Raw genomic sequence first — 27,738 nt, forward strand, 5'->3', positions numbered from 1 at the left:
TACACAATTGCCCTTTTATCTTCTTGTTAGCAGCCAATTTGAACACAGTTAAGTCCAGCATACTTGTGGGAACACAAAGAAAGCAAAGTACTGTAATAGGGAACATCTGTGTGTCTACGTGATTGTGCGTGCAAGTGTGTCTGTGTGTGTGTGTGTGTGTGTTTGCATGTGTGTGTGCGCGTGTGTGTTTCACCTAGATGAGAAGGGAGGTGCTTTCCTTGAGCCAGCAAACAGAAGGTGATGCTGACACTGAAAGTTGGAGAAAATATTACAAACCTACGTGCATACAAAGATTAGAAACACACTGATGCCTGTGTGTTTTTACAACGTAGCCAGAATATTGTGTACATTCTTATTAACATTCTTAGATCCATAAAAATGAGCTTTCTATGAACCACCTGTTTGAAACTGAGCACCTGGCGAATACTACCTAGTCTAAAGTATTAAGAAGGATTAAAAGTTACTTTTTGGTAAGATGAACGTATTTCCCACATAGAATTCTGTGTTTCTAGTTAAGAACAGCTAAGACAGGAAACTGACAAACATGAAGTCATTTGACATCCTCATGAGGGAAACTTTGAAGAGCTGAAATAGATCTGTGATACCTGTTACATAACAGTCATATTTTCCATGTTTGGTTATTTTCAGATGGCTATTTAAACACTTCACGTTTTCGTGTTGAAGAAGTAACGCTATTTCCACAACAGAGGAAAAACATACATTGTGTAATCATCCTATTAACCATTTGAGGGTGTAGATGAGAGGAGAAGGCGGTTGTACCAAGACACGGCAATGTTTCCATTCCTAATGGGAAGCTCACAAATCTTCTCTTCTTGGTTGAACATTGTTGGCTGTACTGTGAGAGATGCACTTGCGGTTACAATTGGTCGAGACCTGAGCGAAGACACGGCATAAAGATTCACCCAAAAAGAGGTTATCTGCTGTTAAATATAAATTACAATGCTATAGGCCTTAAACACACCTATACAGCACAGATTTGTCAGCCCCAAAAGCACCAACAATCAGGTCTACAAGAGAGGAAATTGGAGAATTAAAGTAAGTTATCAAAGAAGGAAATTGTGTTTAATAGCTCCCTGAGAGTGGAATGCTGTACCTGGGTAGCCATTTAGATCCATATCTATATTGCCCCGTAGCGCAAAACCAAAGTTGGCAGGGAAAGAAGTGGGAGCCCAGTGGCCAGAGAGAGTCTGAGTGGGCGTGTCTTTCAATCCCTGAGGATAACCGTTGTAAATAAGAACCAGTCCCTCTTGGTCTTCTCCTCCGTAAGGACAGCCAATGGCCATATCTGATTGTAAACACAAAGAGCACAGAATATGAAGCAGATTGTGTGTTTTGGTTGCTTTACAAAATGTACATTCTCAGTAGAACAGCAATTTGCAGAGCAGCTTCCAGTGAGCAGCAGAATCAGTGTCATGCATTAGAAGTTGAAGTTCTGCAAAAAATAAAAAATAAAAAGGTTGATCATTTTCTGTGTTTCATGTGTATGATATATTTTATTTGACTTTCTGTCATGTCATTGGAACAAGCTGTATAAAGATCTAAAACCAGGAAGCAAATTATTGCAGCACCGGTAAGCAGAGAAGCTCTCAGGAGTGAGTAGATAACTTAAAAAACTATTGAATCATAATCCAATAGCAATTCTACAGTGCTCTCTTAGATTCCACGGTCTCTCCAACATCTATTTTATGTTGAATACCAAGTAATGGATCAACTGAAAGATGAATGTCGACTACAGTTTACATTTCTTTCCTTTGTGAATCTTCCTACCACACTGTTTATGGCCACATTCAAGCAGCATCATGGGCACTATACTATTATAATGTGGTGTGGTTATGACAGAGCCCAAATAAAAGTCAAGATCAAGTGGCCAGAAAAGTGCGTGTAAATGATGCTTGGATAAAGCACTGGAGTTTTTCTGGTTTTTGCTTAAGGTGTTTTTGCAGCAGACTTTAACAGCCATTCCAAGAGCCAGTAGAGTCTGAATCATCCACAGAGAGTATTTTAGCCCCAGCGTCACATCCTCATGACAATTGTTTGCTTAGTGCACATTTTGACACCTGTTGATGACCTAGTCAGAGGTGAAAGTCAATCGTCTACATAAAGACCAATCACGTTTGTGGTCCATCATTTTACACTCATACCATTGAATCCATCCTGGTTGAGATCACCCAAAGGTGCCAGTGATGTGCCGAAACGCCCGAACTGCTGCTGGCCAAGTAAATGCTGTACGCTGGGCTCAAGCACCAAAGGTTCCTTCTGCAGGTACACGTAAACTTTCCCAAGCTCCTCTGGGCGCCCGGTGGAACCTCGATCCATGAACATTGGAGCTCCTACCACAAGGTCATCCAGTCTGAAGAGGAAGTCAGATCACACATGTACATATACAAAAGATGTGTGGAATATATATATATATATTATTAAAAATATAAAACTATGGAACAAAGAGGGCAGCAAAGTGGTCGGTGAGGAAAAACTCCCTGACAGTTCTGAGGACCCGGATTCAAATCCGTCCTCACCAGTGTGAAGTTTGCATGTTCTCCCCATGCTTGCGTAGTTTTTCTCTGAGTCCTACAATTTTCTCCCACATGACAAAAATCATACATGGAATACAATTCATACAGTTGCAGACTCTTAAACTGTGTGTAGTTGTGAATGTCAGTGTTAATGGTTGTTTGACTATACGTGCCCTGTCATTTGCTGACGACTAGTTCGAGTTCATAGCTGAGACCGGCCCCACTACACCCACGACCCTCGTGACTATAAGCGGTGTAGAAAATGGATTAGCAATGATGGCTACAAGAAGAAAAAAGGTAAACTTCTAGACAGTTCTTCACTGGCCATCAAAGCTATTTTATTAATTGCCTTTTCACTTCAGTGTGTAAGATATTGATGACAATGTTGGGTTGAGAACCCACAAATTTACCATTTTCTGAGGTACACACACGCACACAGAAAAATATATCCATCCATCCATCCACTTACAATCACACCTAGGGGCAATTTAGTGTCCAATTAATGCATGTTTTTGGAATGCGGGAAGAAACTGGAGTGCCCGGACAAAAACCACGCAGGCAATATATACATCTATGGCGGCACGGTGGCACAGCTGTAAAGGCCCCCCAAGTTCTATACAGTACTGTAATTCATAATTCAACCAAAACCTGTGTGAAAATTATGTCTCGAAAACTACAAAATTAATATGATCCAATGAAATGAGTGACAGCCTAAAGTGACTGAGTTGGCGTGGGAAATTCAAACATATGTGACCTCGGTTATCATGACAAAAGTCATAACTTTTATTTATTAATCCGATCTTAAATTTCTCTCCCTTCCCTCATTTCCCCTTTTTTTCTCATTTTGCCAATGTTTCCATCATCTTTCTGAGCACGGTCCCTTCATGTACTTACCCATCATTGTTGATGTCAGTGGCTACCACTGCATAGCCAAAGTAGGAGCCCATCTGCAAGACATTAAAAGCATGAGTCAGTTAGTCTCTAATTACACCACACTGCTTAGATCTCTTTATTTTTCTTCCATGTCCTGTCTTTTGTACCCGCCAACTTCAACGCAAGAGGTTTCCCTCCAAATCTCTCAATCCCACAATCCAGTAGGGTGCCAACCTTTCCAATTTCAAGAAACTCACTCTTCAAACATCTGGAAAGATGGGAAAAGGTGCCGGTGCTCTTACTCTCTAAACTCACTTAACGCTGCTCTTCTGGTTCAATCTCACACTACAAATGATATATAAGGGTTACATTACATCACTCTGTGACTCAACTCAATGTGATTTGCAAATCAGATTAGGGGGCCCAGGGAAAGAGAAGTCTTAGCACAAGAGATTATTTTATTTTAGCAACTGTGCAGAGCAAATCTACAGAGACATCATATGAGCACTGTTTAGCTATTCATACTCACTCTATGAAATACCACCACCACTTGCTGTTAAGAATTGACAGTAATGTTGGACACGTGTCTACAAACTTTGTAATTTGATTTTTTTTTTTTTTATGTGATTCTTTTTTGGGATGGGGGGGAGTTTGTGTCATTTATTGTCACAGTCAGACGTATCACTTATTCAAGTATCAAATGATGACTTTAACAGTTCAGTCCAAAAGCCAACAGAGCAGAGCATTCGCCACAGAGAGTCTGTCAGCCCCTGTGTCACATCATTCATTACAGTTTACTTAGCACCGTTCACACCGAGACTGACACTCCTCCCACATACAGAAAACACACACGCATTTAGGTGGGTCACGTGGACTACATTTGGCAAAATATTAAAAGTAACAGTGATGTTCACTACTAGTGTAGCTGTCAATCTATTTCCCTCAAATGTAATTGTCATGTTTATGGGAATAGTAATCTGAATCTTATATCTCATTTAGGGCATTAAATCATTTTCTGCCATGAAGAGCACAAAGTTGGTTGCAAATGCAAAAACTAATGGGCACAACAAACTTGTGCCGAGACAGTCTGAGGAGATCCACACGGAAAATTAATCGTTTCAAGAAACGTGTGTCCACACTATAACATTGAAAAACTGCGCTATGTGTGTCAGACCTGCATATAACCCTGCCACAGGAAGTCACCAAAAGCACACAACATGAAACCCTCAGATCGACGCAAACTCACAGCAATGATGATGAACAAAAAGTGAGGAATAAAGAAGAGATTTGTGTGAACCGTACAAATGCAACACATTCAATTCAACATTGCTGTTGTGAATGTTTGCAACATTCCAGCATGGTCACGTGACAACTGGCACAATTATCTAATCTGAAAAGATGTGTTTGCCCACCAGGAAATGTAAGGGCAGCATTTTGAGATTCATCCACTTTAGAGCCTGGTACAAAAAAAAAAAAGATACGATTCTGCCCAGCAAAATGCAAGCGCCATGTGGGCAGAATACAGAAATGGTAAAAAAGAAAAATGAACTTGCAGATATACTGAAATGTGTTCCGAGACATGAGGTGGAATGAATTAACAAGTTTATTTGTTAGAAGTCTACACCAGCAAGACCGATAAGCAAAGAAGTCAGTGGTGTTGGTTGATATAAACTCAGACTATGACTTGCTAAAGGCTTCTGTGCAGGACAAACTTCTTCAACTTCAACCCTTACATTATTCTCAAATGTGTGACATACAGTATGGAAACTTGTTCAAGTTCTGCTAAAACTGAACATACTTGCTCTCCTGTCACGTTGAGCAGTGATTTCAGATCCCTTGCATTCAATATGGACACCTGTGGGACAGTTATTGATTACAAATCATTGTTCAAGAAGCCAAAATAGTTGACATGGAAAATTGACTTGACTTGTACATTAATGAATAGAATGAATTCATCAATTTATTTGTACTCCTTACTAAACCATACAGCATGAGTCCTTTTGGAACTCCTGTGATGAAATCTGCAACAAAGACAGCGGGTAGGAATAGGTTAGCACTGATAAAGAATGACTGAAACAATGTTTACATTTTCTGAGGCCCCCCCTCCAGGATGTCAAAACTGGAGTAGACATACTCAGTCATGTGTGTAGAGACTAAGTAGTTTCAGGCCTGAGGTGGTCAACAAATCCTACACCCATGTGTGTTTTGAGACTCTGCACTGTCAACATGACCCTCACCTTCCTCATCATCCCCACTGAACTCGCCAACAGCCACAGAATAACCTGCAGCGAGATAAGTCACATTAGAGAAATTTGGGAAAAAGGTGGAACACTTAGATTTCTCCAACATCTCATATACAGCGGTACTACACAAAGATGCACTTTGCAATGTTAATGAAAACTCCAATGGTATTTGAGTATTTTTCATGTCATTTGGTCAATGACAATAAAGACACTGTAAAATAGAATTCCAATGTAATGTAATGTTCTACCTTGGTTTGGTATGGGTAAATGTCTTCCATACTGAAAGTCCTACTTTCAAAATGTTGATGATGACTTTTTAATTTTTAGGCATTTTTGGCAGAAAGAAATACTTATTGACAAAGCAAGTGAAATAAACTTCTTTTTGTCATGGTAAAGACAAAAATGTAATGTCCTAAACATCTTCACAAAAATCTTGCAAGTTGCACAATTTACACGTTGCCCTTTAAACTGTGGATACAAGTGCAAAAATGATCCTACGTACTCATGACAGCAATTAAGACTCTTGTCTTTTCACAATCATAATAACGGTAGAATCATGCAGTAGTTCCGACACTTTCACAAATTCACATAAATTAATCCATGGCTCAGAAATAACGCCATTTATTTTACTGTCCACTATTGTGTGAATGCAAAATGGCTGTTTCATCCTGGCACTTCAGCTCACAGATCCCTCTGATGTATTGCAACAACACAATTATGTCATGTCATCATCCAAGCAGCTTAACCTCACAGGGGTGGCAGGAAAGCTGGAGCCTATCCCAGCTCGCTTCGGGCAAAGGCAGACTATACTGCAAATTGATATCGAGACTATCACTGAACAGGAATCAATCCCACGCTGCCCCGCACCAAAGGTAGGCTTGTGTACCACTACACCATCAGTGAACACAAAATTTAGCCCACTATTGTCTTTTAATAATGTGCTATGTATTTACATCTTCCGCAAACTAACAGAACCAGTAACAACTAGCTTCAACACAATGATGCTTTTATATGTTATATGTAATATATACTCCTTTATATTATCACTGAAAAGTTGAGGTAATCGGTAAATGGCTGTACAAAGATCTAAACCAAAAGATACCAGAACAAGTTTCCCTTTACAACAATACAGTAAATTTTGTATAATTACTGTTTTGAAATATTAAATGTTGTTATTGTCAAAACATTGTTAGGGGCCCCATAGCTCAGTGGTGAGAGCATTGGTTTGGTAAGCTCAGGATCGTGAGTTCATATCTTCCTGGGGCCTCTGCTCCCCAAGACGGGTTGCGTCACGAAGGGCATCTGGCATAAGAACTGTGCCAAACAAATATGAGCGTTCATCTTAGATGTCACGCTGGGGTGACCCTACCAGGACAAGCCAAAAGAAACTTTCTAGCATTTTAAAATATTGTTTACTCTGGGGTGTTTCTAATTTTTTGCTCAATGGATAGATCACCCAAACATTATAAAATCTCCGTCCAGCAAGATGTGCTACTACAACCGAAATAAAAAAAAAAAGAGAGAATGCTAATTTAATAGCTCTCTGGCATAGAAAAAAAAAGAGTATTATTATCTTTCTGAAGACAACGTTTTTTTAGACAGGACTTGAATGCAAGTGTGCCAAATGCTTCCTTTGTGTGTGGCAACCCACAGTATGTGAAATTGCGATGCAAACGCCTTGGTTTTACATTGAATAAAATATCGATTCCTTACCCAAGTAGCTGTCGTCATAGCTTCCCTGCACTTGTCCTGTTTGGATCTGACCAGCAACCGAGAGTAAAAAATATGAAGGGTAGTAGGCCTTAACAATCTCGTCTGGGGTAGCTGATATCAGCTGACCTATAAAATTGTAAAGTATAATCAGTTAAATGGCATTTAAATCATAAATTAGTTGTTTCACTAGCCAGTGATAATAGTGTAGCATGTTCTATATTTCAGATGACTCGCTTTAAAAAATATCAACAATAACATGAGCAAACCTTGCCAGTAAAAGCTGCCCGGTCCACCAAGAACAACTCTTCCGTCCTAAAACACATAACAGCAGGAATTTGCATGAAACCAGTTGCTTCAAAAAGTTACAATAAACTCTTTGAGCCCGTTACACACAGTTTAATCTCTACTGCATATTCTGTCAAAACGCAACAATGGCTTTAGGATGACTTACAAATATTGCTCCTACCTTGGTCAAGTCAGCACTAAATCCTCCTTGACAATAACCCTGTCCTGCAGGTCCATGTCTTTCTGTAGTTAAAAACACCCAAATGTAGAAAACATAACATATATTTGTTCGTTAATAAAGATTAGGAGTCTTAAACTATTAAGAGACTACATCCGCTAGTTTTAAGATAACATTAGAATTACAGTGACCAAGGGGGACAGTAATTACAACAATACGCATCCAGGACGATGGACACGTGTGCAGAGATACGAAAACTAGTACTCATAAACCATGCATGTTCCTCTCAACTTTCAACAACAAGTAGCAAGGTAAAATGACACATTGACAAAAAACTTGCAACATTGTCAAATTATTGCATTGCATTTGTAATCAACAACATTTATCGTTTCATGGCTAATTTATTTTAACGCTCAGCACACATCAGTCTGACGCTCACGTCTTTTGTCATCACCTCAAAAAGTTGAAATTCCTACAAAATTGACTTTTCGGGTTTTCATCGAAGAGCAATAAATAGTACAGTGAGATATATACTGTATGTATGTATTACTTAATTACTATGTAATTACAAGTACTAACATTGTAGTATCTCACCTGTTCGACAAGGAGCATACTCCACAAACGATTTGAGGTTGTCCACAGAGAGGTAACAAGTTCCCGTCACGTCAGAGAAGGGCGTGTCATGTTCGGTCCTCCAATAATACCTGGGAGCGCAAGCCTGAAAAGCACAGATGCATAACCACCCTGCATTTAAAATAGACATTTCCTCTTTTTGTTTTCATACAGTATATCCTGTTCATCATTTACTTTCCCATTCTTAACTAGCAGAAGGCATATTGCAATATTATTCAAACCTATTCATTAACAAAAGACCTCCTTTCTGAATCAGGTGAGAACAGAGATGAGTTTCTCATTTGAAATCTGGAGGCAATCTGATTTTCAGTGTTTTGCTCGACGACAATTCGAGAGTGGACAGTCAGAGCTGGGATTCCAACCACCGAAATGTATGTTTTCTGTATGAATTGCCACCTTCACACTGTTTTACTTGGAAATGGGCACATCAGAGAAAGGTGTGATGGCTGTCGTCGAGTGAGGATTTATTCACCTATTCCAGACAGAACTTACCGAAGCCGGACATTGTCGAAGTCTGATTTCATACATCTGCTGAAGTGCCGTGCAATTAGATAATTAAATGTAGCTATATGTCAGGAAAATGTGCGGAAAAAGGTGGAAGGTGGATAAAAGATGGTACACAAGGGAGCTAGTGTTGTTTTGTTGATTTATATCCATAAAAATTCTGCTGAGTTAGAAGGATATCATACGGTAAATGGACCTATACAAAAAAGACAAAAAAGATGACTTTCACCATTCATTGCCCTAGATCTACAATATCCAGTGTAAACGAAATCAATCAATTTTGAAAAGACATTCTTCATGCAAAAAAGCCCACAAAGCTCAGCAATCGAAGGTGACCAGCCACCAGGATGCGATTCTTACCAGGACATTGTTGCCTTGAGAACGCACAGTTGCTCCAAACCACTGCTGGGACTTGAACTCAATCTGAGTGTTCACATCATTTATATAAAAATACTGATCACCTAAAAAAAAATAACAAAAAAAACAGACTAAAATCATTACAAAGAACTTCTACAAGCAAGACCAGGAGGAAAAACTCACTGGTGTCATGTTTTATGTCGTGCTTGCAAGGCTTCTCCCTGCATGGTCCTGGGTTTTATGTTATGTTTGTATGTACTCTGTTTTATATGAATTCTAATTATTTATTTGACTTCAAATCTTACTTTTAGAGAGTCCTTGTTGTCAAAATTATTCTCCCAGTCCTCTCGGTCTGAACCTGTTGACGTGCATGAACTCTCTTTGTAGCGTATTTCACAGAAGTGAGTGCAATACATTTTTGTATGTGCTGTATTCAATTGTGTTTTGTGATTGGACAACACTGAAGAAATGAAGCTTCTCTACAATATAGCAGTCCACAGCTTCTATAACGCTGTAGATTTACTGTCCCCTCGAAATAATTCCACACACAGTCGTTAATTCAAAACATTTGTTAACAAAAGTGAGTACACTCCTAAGTAAAAAACTACATTTTCCATCCTCGGAGTCATGTGACTCATTAGTTTACGGTCTCAGGTGTGTATGTGTCATGATCCTGCCGCTCCAGCAAGAGCTGTGCGGGTGCCCGCGCGGGTGCGCTGATTGGGAGGTGCACACCTGCGCCTCATGCAGCCTGATTATGCTGTGGATTTATATGATCGCGATGACAACTGGTCGGGGCCAGTTCGTTTGATCTTCATGTCCCGTTCGTGTGCTCCGGTATCCCTGATTGAACCTGTGTGTACCGACCTTCGTCCGTTCTCCGACCAACCTTGTAAGCCTGACTCCTTCGTTACTTCTGCCTGCTTTGATTGTTCTCCTGTGTACCGACTCCTGCCTGCTCGCTCACCTGCTCTCTTCGCCCGACGTCCCAACTACCGCTGCTGCACCGGACTGCCTGCTCGATCCCCTACCTCTGCATATAATAGAAGTGTCTCCTTGAACTACCTTGTATTTTCCGAGTCCTGCATTTGGGTCCTAGTCTCGTTCCGATGGGACGTGATAGAACGAACTGGCCATCACAGGACCCAGCAGGAAAGACCCGGCGTCGCCGGGACCAACGCAAGGTAGACCGTCTGCCGGAGGACTTAGCCTGTCCAATCCGGGTAGGCTCCCTGATTTCCTGATGAATACAACCCGAACACGACCCGTCCGGCTCCTCATATTCTTCAGGACCATGATTTGTATGACCGGCTGCCAGAGTACGACTCCGATTATTCTGATTATGAATCTGCTCATCCGATCTTTCATCCCAGTCAGTTTGTTTCACCTCCCCGCGTTTCCAGCACCCGAGCGTCTTCGCCCGGTAGGTTTAAGTACACCAATCCGTATGAGGGAACCCGCTTGGCCATCTACCCGGGACCTCCGCGCGGCGGCCAGAGGAGACGCCCCGTCCGGGCGCTCCCCGGTGCCTCCCGCTGCGTGGCAACTAAGACATCGTCCTCCCACTCCTCGCCGGCAACGGCGAAACCGGCGGACCCGCAGCTGGTGGCGAAGTTTCAAGCCCAGAGGGAGGAGAAGTCGCCAAATCACGAGGCGTTACGCCGCGAAATGCGGGCGGAGATAGAGCGGCAGAGTGCGGAATTGGCGGCTCTCACGGCCCAGGTCCGGCAAGGATTGGCGAACCAGCCGAGCTACGCTGACGTCGCAACGGCGACGGATTCGCTGCTGATGCAGGTTCACGTGGCAGTTGGAACTGACCCGCTCCCGAGACACGCCCACGTGTCAGTTTCGACTGACTCTCTGCCTACTCTCGTTCACGTTGCCGTGGAAACCGACCCGCCCCCTCGCCAAGTGCACGCCGCAGTGGGAACGGACTCGCCACCTCGTCAAGTGCACGTCGCAGTGGGTACGGACTCGCCACCTCGCCAAGCGCACGTAGCTGTGGAAACTGACCCGCCTCCTCGCCATTCCCACGTTGAGGTTTTGGCTGTTCCAAGCAGAGTTCACGCGGCAGTTGGAACTGACCCGCTCCCGAGACACGCCCATGTGTCAGTTTCGACTGGCTCTCTGCCGACTCTCGTTCACGTTGCCCTGGAAACGGATTCGCCACCACGCCACGCCCACTTTGCTGTTTCAACGGATGCACTGCAAGCTCACGTGGCAGTGGGAACCGACCCGATGCCGCCTCACGTTGCTGTCCAGGAGGTGGCGACGTCTCCACAGCCGCTTCTCGTCCGTGCTGTGGAGTACCAGTGGCGACCGGCCCGCGGACGCTCCACACTCCTGCTCTGTCGGCGACCGGCCCGCGGTCGCTCCCCGTTCCTGCTCTGTCAACGACCGGCCCGCGGTCGCTCCCCGTTCCTGCTCTGTCGGCGACCGGCCCGCGGTCGCTCCCCGTTCCTGCTCTGTCAACGACCGGCCCGCGGTCGCTCCCCGTTCCTGCTCTGTCGGCGACGGGCACGCCCATACGTTCCCGTCCAGGAGGTGGCGACGGTGACACTGACGCTGCCTTCTCACGTTCCTGTCCAGGAGGCGGCGACGGTTCCCCAACCACCTCACGTTCCCGCCCAGGAGGAGGTGGAGTTGGTGATGCTGCCTCCTCCTTCTCACGTTCCTGTCCAGGAGGTGGCGACAGTTCCCCAGCCGCCTCACGCTCCCGTCCAGGAGGAGGTGGAGTTGGTGATGCTGCCTCCGCCTTCTCACGTTCCTGTCCAGGAGGAGGTGGTACTGGCGCCGCCTTCTCACGTTGCTGTCCAGGAGGTGGCAATGGTGTCGCCGCCTTCTCACGTTGCTGTCCAGGAGGTGGTGAAGGTGTCGCCGCCGTCTCACGTTGCTGTCCAGGAGGTGGCGATGGTGTCGCCGCCGTCTCACATTGCTGTCCAGGAGATGGCGATGATGTCGCCGCCTTCTCACATTGCTGTCCAGGAGGTGGCGATGGTGTCGCCGCCCTTCTCACGTTGCTGTCCAGGAGGAGGCGAAGGTGTCGCCACCTTCTCATGTTGCTGTCCAGGAGGAGGCGATGGTGTCCCGATGGTGGCGCTTCATGACCTGGCCTCGTTGGTGACCAATCCACGGCTGCCTACTGACCAAGCCTCGGTGGAGAGTCCTGCATTTGGGTCCTACTCTCGTTCCGATGGGACGTGACAGAACGAACTGGCCCCGGCCAGTTGTCATCGCGGTCATATAAATCCACAGCATAATCAGGCTGCATGAGGCGCAGGTGTGCACCTCCCAATCAGCGCACCCGCACAGCTTGTGCTGGAGTGGCAGGATCATGACAGTATGGGCCATAAGTGTGTTAAAAGTCTCTCTCGCCCATTTTCTACCCTGTAGTGATATTGCTCCCTACACAGATGATAACACTACTATATTTATAAGTTTTACCAGAAGGAGTAATACAAGCAGTTGTAATGTTTACATTTTCCAGAAAAGTAGCCAAAAACAACAACGTAGTTATGTCCAACCATCCATTTTCGCAGGTCGTGATTAGTTCTTAAACTTATTAGTCTTTCCCAGGTGACTTTGGGCGCGAGGTGGGGTGTACCCTGAACTGGCCGGTAGCACTGCAGGTGATAGTTATGTATTATGCTTCATTAAATGATTATTTTGAGATTTTGATGTTGTATTGTATACATTTTCTCCTGCCTTCAGTAACCCTTTACCTGTCTTGTAACTTCTGTTGGAAATAAAATTGAGTTGAATGGTGGGAAATTAATTATTTTTTTATTGAAAGAGATTCACAACCTTAATGGGTCCAGGGATCTCTTTGAGGGGAATTCCACCCCCACCCCACCCCCCAATATCTCCATTATTATCCGAAGATTGTCATGGCTGTGCCAGTCCTGTTGTGGCTGTCCCGGTCCCTGATGTGGCGCACCGGTGTCTCATTTACGTAATTACGTCCCATGCATTATGGCCACGCGTGCAGTCTGGTCTTTGCCAGATTGTTGATCCCATGTGGCGTTCCCGCAACTCCTTATTTGTGCTCTTGCTATCCCGTCTACCGAACCCCGACCCGTTACTGACCTTCCTCTTACGCCTGCCGAATCTACTACTGCTGCGGACTGCTTACCGGTATTTGGACGTTGGATCAAATAAAGACTCTTCCCAAACTGCTACTAAGCCTCGTGAGTCGTGCATTTGGGTTCAGCTGTGAGTTCTCGCCATGACAGAATGATCTGGCCAAAAAGTGGACACTGCAGACTCTGATTCGGTTCGCAAGGCTAGAGACCTTACGTAACACAAAGGAGCCCTCCAAATGATTGGTTGCCATCTGCTGGAGGCGATGGCTCGGCTTGACTCCTTGTCCACGTGCTTGTCCAGTGGATCCGGCGCCAACCTGGGCCTAGCCGGTGCCACAGCAGGTCTACGTACTCCCAAGACCACTTCCGCGCAGGTCGCTGACACTCAGAGAGACCTGTGCTCACGGCTCTCTTGCCCGGAGGGGTTTTCTGGAGACCGGGGCAATATTAAGCCCTTCATCACTAAGTGTGAGTTGCACCTCGAGTTGCAGTCTGCCGCCTTTCCCACCGACCGCTCTAGGATTGCGTTCGTGATCTTCCACCTGATGGGAAGGGCGGAAGGCTGGGCTACTTCGGAATGCAGCCACGGCACAGATACGTGCCGAACGTGAGCGTCCTTAGTCACAGCCATGGCACAAATGTTCCAGGACGCATCCCCTGAACGCGAGGTGGCCACATTGCTGATCATGCTCCGGCAGAGGCTACGCAGAATCTCGGATTACACAATCAACTTCCGCATTCTGGCGGGCGAGAGCCAGTGGAATGAGAGGGTGCTCGTCTATGCCGTTTTCCAGCGGTTATCGCCCGCGATCAAGGATCGACTAATCCCGGTGGACCTGCCAATGGACTAGGACACCCTCATTGCGCTCATCCTGAAAGTCGATCAGCGGCTCGCAAATCAAGAAAAGCACAATGCATGACGGGGGAACGGCCGGCTGCCGGAGCTCGCTCGCAGCTGCCCCTCAGAGCTCAATCGCGGACAGCTGCCGAAGCTCACTTGCGGCCGGCTCCCGGAGCTCGCTGGCGACCGGCTACTGGAGCTCGCTTGACAGCCATAGGTTCAAATCTGTATGGACGTATTCCTCCGTCTTCCCGATCAATCGATACTTCTATTTCTTCATCAGATGAGGATAAATCCGAGAAATCAGCGCTGGCCATAACTGTGTAGGAGCATAACCGAGCCTCAGGTTGAGCACATGACACGTAACATCCACGCACATAGGTCATGTGACTCGCCAAAATGTCAGCGACCGGGAACATTCAAAATTGCCGATATAAATATCCTCAACACAACCTTAAATGGTATCTGATGAAAATCTTTATTTTAAAGTTACAGGACCAATGACATGACCTATCTGATACATTGTTAATTTCACTGAGTGGACTTCCTCTTTAATTGTGTTTGGGTTTGAGTAATTTTAGTCAATACACAATTTCCCTTTTCCTCAATTTAGATTCCCCATTGTTCTTTTTTGTTTTCATTTCCTGTTAATGTGGATGGCTAAAATAGTGTTACTTACACCTGGGATTCTGAAATATGTATACCCGCCAGCAAACGATGTGGTTTTCTTTATGTGCTGACATACCACAGTTTCTGTCAATAAAGTAGCCGTAAGATAACAGTAGTGTCAGTGAGCATGTTCAATAAGAGAGACCATGTGATCCCCTTATCATTTCCTGCCCTTCTAACGTGTGTGTGGCAGCCCGATCCTCTCGGGTCCTTTGTCCTAGTGATGACTCTTCTCTAATTTGAGCTCAACATGCAACTCAGCCCAAGTCCAATTAGAGTGGACAGTTCTGCGGAAACACTGCAAACATCCCCAATTGCAGAAAGTGACCAGCTTACCAAGGGGTGGACAAGAGGGAAGTTACAGCCATGATCAGAACACACTGGACACATCAAAGGCAAGTTTCAATCCAAACAGAGAAGTACTGAATTAGGGGTTTTTAAAATGGCAGGAGCCCTACTTCTGACCTTCAGGTCATGCACAGGGGCAGCTAACTTAAGTTGCCCCCATAACTCGTCTAATAAATTACAGCATGGATGGTTACACAAGCTGAGTTTACTACATAGACATGTCCATTCTTTTTAATAGTACAATTAATGAAGTCAGATGACTTCAAATGTGACCAACAACGGTGATTATGAAGCTGGGTAAATAGTATCCATAAAATGCACACAGTACTTTTCCATGTTGTAAGGTGAAGTCATGTAGAGAATCAACATAGAATTTACAAAATACTACCTTGCTTGTCAAAGTTGATAATGCTGCAGTTAGTTTGGTTCCAGTGGCACATGAAGACAGCTCCTCCTTCAGTAATTCCAGGCTGGCTCGTGTTGCCTTTAGGAGCCCCAATCAAAATACTAGGACTGGACAACAAAGAGCAAGTACACAATCATCTCATGCACTGAAGAAAATATGCTGAAATTAAAAATGTCTCACATAAGGAACAGTCATTTCTAATAGTTTGCCATTAAGAAAGGGAGATATGGGAGGGACTCAATCCTCATAAACTTACTGTATATAAATGCAGATGTTTGAATAAATAATGTAAGTGTTTACTTCTCTTATTTTGGCCAATACTTTTAATTTGGTTCTATAACCAATTGTAAATCACCACAAAAATGTGAAAAAAAGATGAAATGGCACAAAGACGCCACAAGATGGTTCCCAAGTAATACTTGTATTGCTTTCTTTAACCTGAATAATGCAATGTTTGAATAAGTAATATAAGTGTTTACTGCTCTTATTTTGGCCAGTACATATTTTAATTTGTTCTATAACCAAATGTAAAACATCACAAAAATGTGGGAAAGAAATGAAATGGCACAAAGACGCCAAAAGATGGTTCCCAAGTAATATTTGTATTGCTTTCTTTAACCTGAACAAAAGAAACAACTAACGGGGATTTTTTTGTGACAAATAATGGAGGATATGTTTATAAAAAAAATTGTGAATGTGGCTAGTGTAGCGTGTATCGGTAAATTTCTGAATGCCGAACCATTACTATGCGACAGCTTAAATGCACAATGAAACATCCAAGGAAAATACCACCAAAGTCATTTGGAGTTTTCAGGAAAAATCATCTCAAAAGTCAAAAGGTTTTACCATAAGTTCAAGAGATCAGATCAGAGTTTACCCATCATACATGTTTTGTTATCACGTGTGTGTTTGCACGTGCGCATGTGTGTGTGTGTGGTGTGTGTGTGTGTGTGTGTGTGTGTGTGTGTGTGTGTGTGTGTGTGTGTGTGAGAAGGGAGAGAGGACTGTGTGCGATGATAACCATGGAAATGGAACTGACTGCAAAATGAATGCATCTGGCTACACAATACAACATCCATCCATTTTCTTAGCCGCTTATCTTCACAAGGGTCGCAAAACTACTAGGGCCTATCCCAGCTGTCAACGGGAACGAGGCAGGGTACACCCTGAACTAGTTCCCAATTGCAGGGCACATGGAGACAGACCACAGTCGCACTCACTATCACACAAAGGGGCAATTTAGACACTCCAATCAATGCATGTTTTTGAGATGTGGGAGGAAACCGGAGTGGCTGGAGAAAACCCATGCAGGCACAGGGAGAACATGCAAACGCCACACAGGGGGAGGAAGGATTGAACCCTGGTCCTCAGAACTGTGAGGCCAACGCTTGACAGCTGTGCCACCGTCCATTCATCCATTTTATTTGCCGCTTATCCTCACGAGGGTCACGGGGAGTGCTGGAGCCTATCCCACCTGTCAACGGGGAGGTGGGATACCATGCCATTTGCCTGCTTTGTACTACTTACTTTCTACACTCTGTGGTGAAGCAGAAGATAAATTCTATCTCTTCTCTCACTTCCTCATTAACACTAATGGCACATTGTTAAAATACTAACAAAAAAGACTAATTCAGTAAAAAGAACAAATAGCATGAATCACCAAAAGTTGCTGCTTTTGGGGTGTCGGAGGAAACCGGAGTACCTGCAGAAAATTCATACAGGCACAAGGAGAACATATAAACCCCACACAGGCAAGGTTAGATTTACACTGTGGTCCTCAGAACTGTGCTGCGCATCATTGAAGCCCCACCCAGAAATTTCCCTTCCAGCTTGTCCTTTGTGCTTCCTTTCTGCCATTTTCGGCTACACTGTTGACTGCGCGATAATCTCTCGTGTTCAGAACACTGCCGACGTGCTGTGCTGATGCGAAAGCTTCCTGCGAAGCGTCCATGAGGAAGATGACGATGAGCGAAAAAGTAAAACTTGTGGATATGTTCAAAGATGTTACGCTTTTGTGGCGCGCCATTATGGCATCAATGAATCCAGGGTACGCTACATAAAATCCAGAAAACCGCGTCAATAACTTTTAATAAGGAAGCGAAATGTGTGGTGACTCCACGAAATAAGAGGATTGTTCAAATGGAAGCTGCGTTAGCTTTGTGGATAGCGAATTGCAGAAAAACGGTCTGGTGACGAAGATGAAGAGGCTGAAGAAACTGCTGACAAACCTCAAGCTGCAAAAAGCGTTTCACTCCCTCGAGGACAAGGCTTTTTGACAAGGAATTTTGGTTTGAAAAATTTACGGCCTAAGAAGCGTGCCTCTGTATGGTGAGGCTTCCTCTGCCAACAACGATGCTGCTCGTCATTATGTGGAGGAATATGCTACAAGCTGTTGAGTATAACAATTGTGTTGACGGGATTATGACCTTGTACAGGGGATTTTGAAGCGGAAGAAAAAACAAAGACAATGTTAAAATAATCATCCATATGTTCTCATTTTGTTCAAACTGTAGTTGGTTACACAACACCACCAAGCTTGTACCTTTGAACTCATTGTGTTGATGTAATCAATCTAACTTGATGTAATCAATCTAACAAATATAAACAATTAAAGTCTGACACGTCTTAGTTTATGTGTCGCAAGCCTTCAATGGTTGTGACACACTCACACACACACTCATTATGTGATTTACTGAATAAAAAGAAGCTGCAAGGAGACACAAGTTGGAGTTGGTTGGAAGCAGGGAAGTCCTGTCACTCCCCTTGCAGCAAGTAAAACTTGAAGCCTTGTCTGTTCGCCTTCTTTTAATAGAGTGAAGCTTTTAAACCTGACATTTGGTCCTTCGAGCCGGATCCCAACACACCACCGCCCATCGAGGAGGGAGAAGACAAACCGAAGTCTGTCGACAGCCAGGAGCATTTAGCTGTTCCTGAAGAAAAGCCCTGGTGAGACGTGAATTCGCGACCAGGCCGGTGTTAGAGTCCAATCTCCCCTTGGTGGACGAAGGTTGACGGGATCACGAACAACTGGCGTACAGACAATGCGTGAACCGGTAAGTGAAGGCTACTCCGCCAGAAGGAGGTTTTAAGGTTACTCCACCTTTAAAGAGGTTATTTATTAGGATCCATAAATGTGTGAGTGAGTGAATGTAAGTGTGAATGCCATTACTTGTGGAATCATAGGTCACGGATGGAAACCTAACGGTGCTAACAGAAGTCCGTGCTTCGGTGAAGTACACAAGGTACTGGATTAGGACTTGGGTCCCAAAAAGGACAAGTAGTCTGTACGGGACAAATGTAGAAAAACATAATGGTGAGCGGGAATAATAAGTCTGCCCTAGAGGGGATGTAAACTTTATGAAATAATGTTTACCGGGCAGCATGATGTTTCTTAAAGAAATGGGAAGAAAAAAGAAAAAAAAAAAGAAAAATAGCATGGCTTAAATGGCAAGTTAACAGTTGGAGGATGCAGCAGGTTGGTAGAAAGATTGATGGCAAGTGTTACAGGGAAGTAAGGCAAAGCCAAGATTAAGACTTACATCTTGGGATGTCGAGAGGTTGGTTAGCATAGGCAAGAAAGAGAAAGGCAGGAGAGTTGGCTGAAGTAATGCAACAAGTGGCTATATTAAAACCAGCGACAACAGTTTAAAACAGGCTAAAGAAAGTGAGGCAGAAAGAGAGCTGTAAGAAAATCTTGAAAAAAAAAAGAAAAAGAAAAAAAATGCTGTCTCCCTGGGAAATACATTCACTGATAAAAGCACCAAGGAGGCAGCAACAGGAAAATATGGCACACACATAGTGACACAATCACAAGCCCCCATTCCTCCTATTGATTTAACAGTTCTAAAAGATGTGCAAAACATGCTCCTCAAAGTGAAACTCAGTGATGGCTTACAGAAAAAAACGGAATTAAAAGGTAATATACATTAGGGTCTCAAACTGGCAGTCCGCGGGCTATTTGTGACCCCCAAGATGATGTTTTGCGGCCCTCACCTTACTTACTATGAAAGTCAAATGATGGTGTGGCCCTGAAGTTTTATATGAATGGCACTTTGCGGTGTTGTGTGCAGAGCTGGTGAACCTACCAATCATGGTGGGGTTGTGGCTTTCGGGGTGTGACAGTGACAAGTCCTGATGCAAGCAGAGAAACATTTTTCATTGAGTGAAAGTTAGTGATTTTGCCATGGAGAGTTTTATTCGTTTTGCGCACAACCTGTTTACACCAGCTTTCTTGCTTATTTTATTTTATTTTTTTTTTTAAAGACTTTTAAATTGTGTGCAACTAGAATCACTGAGGGGGTAGTGGTACACACGTCTGCCTTTGGTGTGGGCAGTATGGGATCGATTCCCGCTCAGTGATGGTGCCAATATCTGCCCTGTGACTGACTGGCGACAAATTCAGGGTGTAGTCCACCATTCGCCCAAATTTAGCTGAAATCGGCTTCACCTTTCCTGCAACTCTTGTGAGGATAAGCGGCTTGAATATATGACATGCTATGACAAATTGTGTGCATGTGCGCTGAGGCTGCGTCCCAGCCTCAGCCAGAATGTGCCTTCAGCGGCCCTGATGTGAATGGACTTTTGAGACCACTGATATACATAATCAGGGGAAAACCTAAAAATAATAAAATAAAATTTAAAAAATCTGTTGAAAACACTGACAATTTTGAGTCACGGGCCTTGCCATGTCTCAATAGGAGGGATGGTAATGGTAGATATTATAGACATTTTCGCACCTTTGGATTCAATTCTTACTCAAAAAAAAATTTGTAGATCATGTCTTAATTGCTAAAAACACAATACTCAAGGGAACTGCAGACCTAAGGCGGCAGTTTCCCCAAGGTAGTCAGCCTTTCCAGTTTTTACACATTAATTTTATTTGAGTTAAACAGCATTGTCATGATCCTGCCGCTTCAGCACGAGCTGTGCGGCTGTGCTGATTGGGAGGCACACACCTGTGCCTCATGCGGCCTGATCATCCCCCGTATATATAGGACCCGGTGACGACTGGTCCTCCGCCAGTTCGTTGAGCTTCATGCCCCGTTCCAGCATTCTCGTATCCCCGTTCGAACCTGTGTGTACCAACCTTCGTCCGTTCTCCGACCAACCCTGTAAGCCTGACTCCTTGATACTTCTGCCCACGTTGATTCTTCTCCCGTGTACCGACTCCTGCCTGTCCACTCATCTGCTCTCTCGCCCGACGTCACAACTACCGCTGCTGCACCGGACTGCCTGCTCGATCCCCGACCTCTGCGTACAATAAAAGTGTCTCTTCTTGAACTACCTTGCGTCTTCCGAGTTCCTGCATTTGGGTCCTACTCTCGTTTCTGATGGGACGTGACAGAACGAACTGGCCAATACAGGACCCAGCAGGAAAGACCCGGCGTCGCCGGGACCGACGCAAGGTAGACCGTCTGCTGGAGGACCAAGCCTGTCCAATCCGGGTAGGCTCCCTGACGTCCTCCACTTCCGTGTCTTACACTCCGCCAGCGAGGTATGAATACGTCCCGAACACGACCAGTCCGGCTCCTCATATTCTTCTGGACTCTGACTTTTCGGAATATGAGGTGGACAACGATTTGTTTGACCGGCTGCCTGAGTACGACTCCAATTATTCTGACTATGAATCTGCGTCGTCCGATCTTTCATCCCAGTCAGTTTGTTTCGCCTCCCCGCGTTTCCAGCACCCGAACATCTTCACCCGGTAGATCCAAGTACACCAATCGGTACGAGGGAACCCGATTGGCCATCTACCCGGGACCTCCGCGGGGCGGCCAGAGGAGACTCCCCGGCCGGGCGCTCCCTGGTGTCTCTCGCTGCGCGGCAACGAAGACACAGTCCTCCCACTCCTCCCCGGCAATGGCGAGGCTTCCAGCCCAGAGGGAGGAGGTGCCGCCAAATCACGAGGCGTTCCGCCGCGAACTGCGGGCGGAGATTGAGCGGCAGAGCGCGGAATTGGCGGTTCTCACGGCCCAGGTCCGGCAAGGATTGGCGAACCAGCCGAGCTACGCTGACGTCGCAACGGCGACGGACTCGTTGCTGACTCAGGTTCACGTTGCCGTTGCACGAAACCGACCCGCCCCCTTGTCAAGTGCACGCCACAGTGGGAACAGACTCGCCACCTCAAGTGCACGTCGCAGTGTTGGCGGTTCCGAGCAGAGCTCACACGGCAGTCGGAACTGACCCGCTCCCGAGACACGCCCACGTGTCAGTTTCGAATGACTCTCCGCCTACTCAGGTTCACGTTGCCCTGGAAACAGATTCGCCACCGCGCCACGCCCACGTTGCCGTTTCAACGGATGCAGTGCAAGCTCACGTGGCAGTGGGGACCGACCCGACGCCGCCTCACGTTGCTGTCCAGGAGGTGGCGACGTCTCCACAGCCGCTTCTCGTCCGTGCTCTGGAGTGGCAGTGGCGACCGGCCCGCGGACGTTCCCCGTTCCTGCTCTGTCGGCAACCGGCCCGCGGCCGCTCCCCGTTCCTGCTCTGTCGGTGACAGGCACGCCCTCACGTTCCTGTCCAGGAGGTGGCGACAGTTCCCCAGCCACCTCACGCTCCCGTCCAGGAGGAGGTGGAGTTGGTGATGCTGCTGCCGCCTTCTCTCGTTCCTGTCCAGGAGGCGGCGGCGACGGGGTCGCTGCCTTCTCAAGTTGCTGTCCAGGAGGCGGCGGCGACGGGGTCGCTGCCTTCTCAAGTTGCTGTCCAGGAGGCGGCGGCGACGGGGTCGCTGCCTTCTCAAGTTGCTGTCCAGGAGGCGGCGGCGACGGGGTCGCTGCCTTCTCAAGTTGCTGTCCAGGAGGCGGCGGCGACGGGGTCGCTGCCTTCTCAAGTTGCTGTCCAGGAGGGGGCGGCGACGGGGTCGCCTTCTCACGTTGCTGTCCAGGAGGGGGCGGCGACGGGGTCGCCTTCTCACGTTGCTGTCCAGGAGGGGGCGGTACTGGCGCCGCCTTCTCACGTTGCTGTCCAGGAGGGGGCGGTACTGGCGCCGCCTTCTCACGTTGCTGTCCAGGAGGGGGCGGCGACGGGGTCGCCTTCTCAAGTTGCTGTTCAGGAGGGGGCGGTACTGGCGCCGCCTTCTCACGTTGCTGTCCAGGAGGGGGCGGTACTGGCGCCGCCGCCTTCTCACATCCCTGTCCAGCAGGAGCTGGGGAGTTCTGTGGAGCCACCCAGGAGCTGGAGAGACTTCGGGGTGGCGGTCATGGCTCTGGTCCTGCTCTCCATCATCTTCTTCACTCCTGAGTTCGCCCAGCCGCTTCAGGACCTGGCCTCGTTGGCAACCAATCCCTGGTCGTCTTGCAACGACGGCGTGGGAGGTTCTCGTCTGGAGCAGTGGCCTGCCTCGTTCTGGTTCCTGCCTCGCCGTTTGGTTCCTCACAGAGGTCGTCCACCCGAATCGCCCCGTGGGGACCCTGGTGCTTGGCGTCCGGGTCGTCCTCCTGACCTGTCCGCCCGGACGCCTCGTGTTTGGTGGCCTGGATGGCCACCAGTCTGGGGTTCGGGGGGGGCGTGCCCTCCTCCGGACCCCCTTCCGCCCACCCCTGCCTGTGTTAATTAGTGTCTGTTTTTTTTCGTTTAGGCACGTCTGGGAGCCGTGCCTTTGAGGGGGGGGGGGTACTGTCATGATCCTGCCACTTCAGCACGAGCTGTGCCGCTGTGCTGATTGGGAGGCACACACCTGTGCCTCATGCGGCCTGATCATCCCCCGTATATATAGGACCCGGTGACGACTGGTCCTCCGCCAGTTCGTTGAGCTTCATGCCCCATTCCAGCATTCTCGTATCCCCGTTTGAACCTGTGTGCACCGGACTGCCTGCTCGATCCCCGACCTCTGCGTACAATAAACATGTCTCTTCTTGAACTACCTTGCGTCTTCCAAGTTCCTGCATTTGGGTCCTACCTCTCGTTCCGATGGGACGTGACAAGCATTACAAATGTAGTTTAGTATTGATCTGCCCCTTATCTAAATGGGTGGAGATTTTTCCATGTACAAGTGCTGATGCTATTAATGTGGCAAAGTTCTTGTGTAAATATATTATTCCTTCTCATGGCATCCCAAAATATTGTATGGCAACAATGTGCCACATTTTGTTAATGAAAAAAAAATGGTCAAGTATCTGCAAATCTAGAAATAAATTAAAAAAATATAATAAAATCATTGTGCAGAATTAGTGGAACGAAGTAATGGGACAGTGAAGTCTTGATTAAGGAAAACTACATTTAGTAAAACTGTATATGAAAATAACCCCAACAGATGAAGGATTGTTCCCATTTGAAATAGTATCTAGATTAGATTAGATTAGATTAGATTAGATTAGATTAGATTAGACTGCCCATGGTAGAGCGGCCAGTGCAGCAGTCAGAAGAAAATACTTTAAGTGATTGGGTGAAAGACATGCTGCTAAATAAAACTGTAAAAGAAGCAAATGATCTGCCGCCTACTGTGCCTTCTTCACTGGTACTGTTGGTGTCCATTGGTGATTGGGTCCTGAGAAAAATCATCAAGAGGAAGTGTTGGTCCTCACCTCGCTGGGATGGTCCACTCCCACGGTGATAAAGATAGCAGAACGTCCCACATGGACACACTTGTCACCACTGCAAGCCTGTGGCTCCCTTTTCATTCAACGACGAGTAGCGGTGGAAGTCCGGCTACAAAGGGTGGGGTAGGAATAGGCTGCCCTGGTCTCAAACCGGTGAAGAATTCGGCTGATCCGCGCTTGAGCATGTTAGGTAAAGGAGGGCCACTATTGGGACTGTTGGCCTTCGTGCTGTTCGGCCCATGGCTCCTCCGCACTGGCCAGTCTGGGACTGTACGTGTTTATCACTGGATCTATAGACATGAATCATCATGGAGCAAGGACAATCCCACCTCTCCAATGGACGCCAACGCCTGGTACTCTTATGTGAATATGGTGTCCCTCCGTGCACAACCAATGACAGATCAACAAGTGTGGTGAAGCTGGAACTACTCAGATGCCCTGCCATGAAAAGAAGTGTGCAGCAGCGACGAGTCCGACAATGCCAGCAATTCCACCTAATGGTCCCAGACTTCATGCCAGGCCAGGAGAGGATTACTACGTCCTGGCCGATCCATAGAAGCAGAAGCGAGAAAAAGGGTATCCACGTGCCCATTAGCCCGCAGTCCATCCCGGAGCCCGTGGCCCGGGTGCTAACTGACAAAAGCAAGGATGTCATGTTCATCAGGCCCAAGAAGCTGATCCGCACATCTGCCACCCTGGTCCTCAGTTATGTGGACATCAGGACTTTGGCGGAGGGCGTGTGTCACTACGACCTCAACGAGGAAGATGTCACCTGGCTGCAGGTCATCGACGAGGAGTTTGCAAGGTTTCCCTTCTTCCACTGGATGAATTCGCCATAGAGGGCTGAGCACCGTTGTCATAACAACGTGACACACAATACAGAGACACAGTAGGGCCTTGGTATCGAGTACTACGAGAATGTGGTGTGCGACGTGCCAGTTCCCCAACGGAGAGGACGACAACGAGATGGTGTTCGGCAACAAGTGCAATATCTGCGTCCACCATCCTGCCAAAGTGCCAGTTGTGCTCGAAAACGGGCGATGCTATGAAGCCCACCCGCAGTGGAACCAAGTGGGTCCATGTCAGCTGTGCCTTGTGGATTCCAAAGATGAGCAATGGGAACCTGGAGAAGATGGAGGACGTCACCAACGTGTCGCACACTCCCAGCAACAGCCTCCACTCCGCCCTGGAGAGACCATCATCACTCAGAACGACAAAGTCAAGGTCAAGTACTACTGGCCCAAGCACTCGGGCCTTAAAGGCAGTGACTCTGTGGAGCGGGACTGCACCACTGAAGTTGAAAATGAGGAACGCGTCGGGAGCAAGACGGGCAAATTGAGAGGAAAGGTTGGAAGGGACGATAAAGAGGACATGGCTGCCCTCGGCTTCATCCCTTTCGCCTCGTCGTCCTTGTGTCTTGTTTGTAAATGTGACCCGCAGGAAAAGCGTGTCAATGTCCGGAAGATGAAATTGCAAGAGATGGAGGAGGTCTTCTACGAGTTTGTGGACACTGAGGAAGTGGGCCGTCACCTCAAGATGACACCCAAGACAGTTGACTTCCTGTACCAATACTATAAGCTGAAGCACAAAGCTAACTTCAACCAACTGCTGCTGATGCCTAAGAAGGACGAGGAGGACCTCTGGCCAGATGTGAACACGAGGTGTTGCTGAGATGACTGCAGCTATTCAAGCAACTCAGCCAAGACCTGGAGAGGGTGTGCAACCTGACTTGCATGGTGATGAAGATGTAAAGACTATTGATTGGAAAAATACGAGCAATGGAGTGCAGGACAATGGCCTGACTTTAAATGGACAATGACTCTGCACTGTCACCAGCAGGGCTGAAGAATCTCTTCTGTGTTTGCCCTTATATGCCATGGGGTGCAAAAGTCTACATGACTGTCCCAATCACCAGCGAGGGTTACATCTCACGGCTTCCACTCTCAGTGGAGGCTGTGTTTTTATCTCGACATCAACCATTGCCTTTCTCCTTACATGTTTCGCGACTCCAGTACCAAGAATATCTACACTAGACTTGGTTGGGCTGCTGTGTACCCGCACATGATGGGTTCAGAAATGAGCAACGATGTTCACCAACTGTTTATTTATGATGATGATGATGGTGATTATTATTATTTATTACTATTGGTCCTGGTTCACCTCCGGACCTTGGTATTTTGTTATGATGAATTTCCTTATCTGTAATTACTGTTTTGGGTTTGTTCTGCCTTTTCATGATGTGTATAATCGCACGTTTGAAATCTTTGATGGTTCGAGCAAGGTCAAATGTTTTTGTGAACTATGCCCTTCTACAACAAGTAGACCCTGATAATATGCAGCTCCAGCCAAAAGGAAACTTTTGATGCTTTATACGCTCGAGTGTAAATGATGAACTTTCTGAAAATGCAACAGCATTCTGATGTCCCCACTAGTATTTCCAAAATGATAAACAGTAGGGAAATGTTAAAATAATCATCCATATGTTCTCATTTTGTTCAAACTGTAGTTGGTTACACATCACCACCAAGCTTGTACCTTTGAACTCATTGTGTTGATGTAATCAATCTAACTTGATGTAATAAATCTAACAAATGTAAACAATCAAACGGTCTGACACGTCTTAGTTTATGTGTCGCAAGCCTTCAATGGTTGTGACACACTCACACACACACTCATTATGTGATTCACTGAATAAAAAGAAGCTGCAAGGAGACACAAGTTGGAGTTGGTTGGAAGAAGGGAAGTCCTGTCACACCCCTTGCAGCAAGTAAAACTTGAAGCCTTGTCTGTTCTCCTTCTTTTAATAGAGTCAAGCTTTTAAACCTGACAGACAACATCTTGTTTTTCTCAAAGATAAAAACCTCAGTTACTCCATCAGCACCTCTCATAGAAGATTCTCCGAGTGAGGAATATTACATCAATCCATCCATTTTCTTCGCCGCTTATCCTCACATGGGTCACGGGAGTGCTGGAGCCTATCACAGCTGTCAATGGGCAGGAGGCAGGGTACACCCTGACCTTGTTGCCAGCCAATCGCAATCTCATAGAGACAAACAGCCGCACTCACAATCACACCTGTGGGCAATTTAGAGTGTCCAATTAATGCATGTTTTTTGTGATGTGGGGGGAAACCGGAGTGTCCGGAGAAAACCCACGGAAGCACGGGGAGAACATGAAAAATCCACACATGGAGGGCTGGGATTGAACCCAGGTCCTCAAAACTGTGAGGCCAACACCTTCCAGCTGGATCGCCGTGCCATTAGAATATTACATACGTACTGCAATAAAAATGTGAATGTTCCCCACAAGGTTTTAATAGATAAAGATTTAACTAGACACTTGTACTGCAGAAATGAAGATGTTGAGGTTCTCGCTCGGAGTGAGCAGGTTGGATAGGATTAGAAATGAGTTCATTTGAGGGACAGCCAAAGTTAGATGTTTTGGAGAGAAGGTTAGAGAGAGCAGACTTGGTGGTTGATGGTTTGGACATGTTCAGAGGCGAGAGAGTGAGTATTTTGGTAGAAGGGTGCTGAGG

At 46.3% G+C, this 27,738-nt stretch overlaps 1 protein-coding gene across 2 annotated transcripts in view; it reads right to left on the reverse strand.

The window, feature by feature from the left end:
- LOC133507577 (integrin alpha-5-like) overlaps nucleotides 1-27,738 on the reverse strand; it is a 92,803-nt gene that overhangs the window by 60,354 nt on the left and 4,711 nt on the right. For both annotated transcript variants that reach the window (XM_061832769.1, XM_061832768.1), the window contains exons 2-16: nucleotides 15,649-15,773; nucleotides 9,324-9,424; nucleotides 8,421-8,544; nucleotides 7,830-7,891; nucleotides 7,630-7,675; nucleotides 7,364-7,489; nucleotides 5,645-5,689; nucleotides 5,385-5,428; nucleotides 5,206-5,262; nucleotides 3,429-3,481; nucleotides 2,163-2,371; nucleotides 1,115-1,306; nucleotides 983-1,028; nucleotides 781-894; nucleotides 194-249 (exon numbers count right to left, since the gene is read on the reverse strand). In XM_061832769.1, the coding sequence (XP_061688753.1) occupies nucleotides 194-249; nucleotides 781-894; nucleotides 983-1,028; nucleotides 1,115-1,306; nucleotides 2,163-2,371; nucleotides 3,429-3,481; nucleotides 5,206-5,262; nucleotides 5,385-5,428; nucleotides 5,645-5,689; nucleotides 7,364-7,489; nucleotides 7,630-7,675; nucleotides 7,830-7,891; nucleotides 8,421-8,544; nucleotides 9,324-9,424; nucleotides 15,649-15,773 (1,400 nt within the window). The remainder of the gene's footprint in view (nucleotides 1-193; nucleotides 250-780; nucleotides 895-982; nucleotides 1,029-1,114; nucleotides 1,307-2,162; nucleotides 2,372-3,428; nucleotides 3,482-5,205; nucleotides 5,263-5,384; nucleotides 5,429-5,644; nucleotides 5,690-7,363; nucleotides 7,490-7,629; nucleotides 7,676-7,829; nucleotides 7,892-8,420; nucleotides 8,545-9,323; nucleotides 9,425-15,648; nucleotides 15,774-27,738) is intronic.

The sequence above is a fragment of the Syngnathoides biaculeatus genome, chromosome 10, assembly GCF_019802595.1.
Source record: "Syngnathoides biaculeatus isolate LvHL_M chromosome 10, ASM1980259v1, whole genome shotgun sequence".
Classification (NCBI taxonomy): Eukaryota; Metazoa; Chordata; class Actinopteri; order Syngnathiformes; family Syngnathidae; genus Syngnathoides; species Syngnathoides biaculeatus.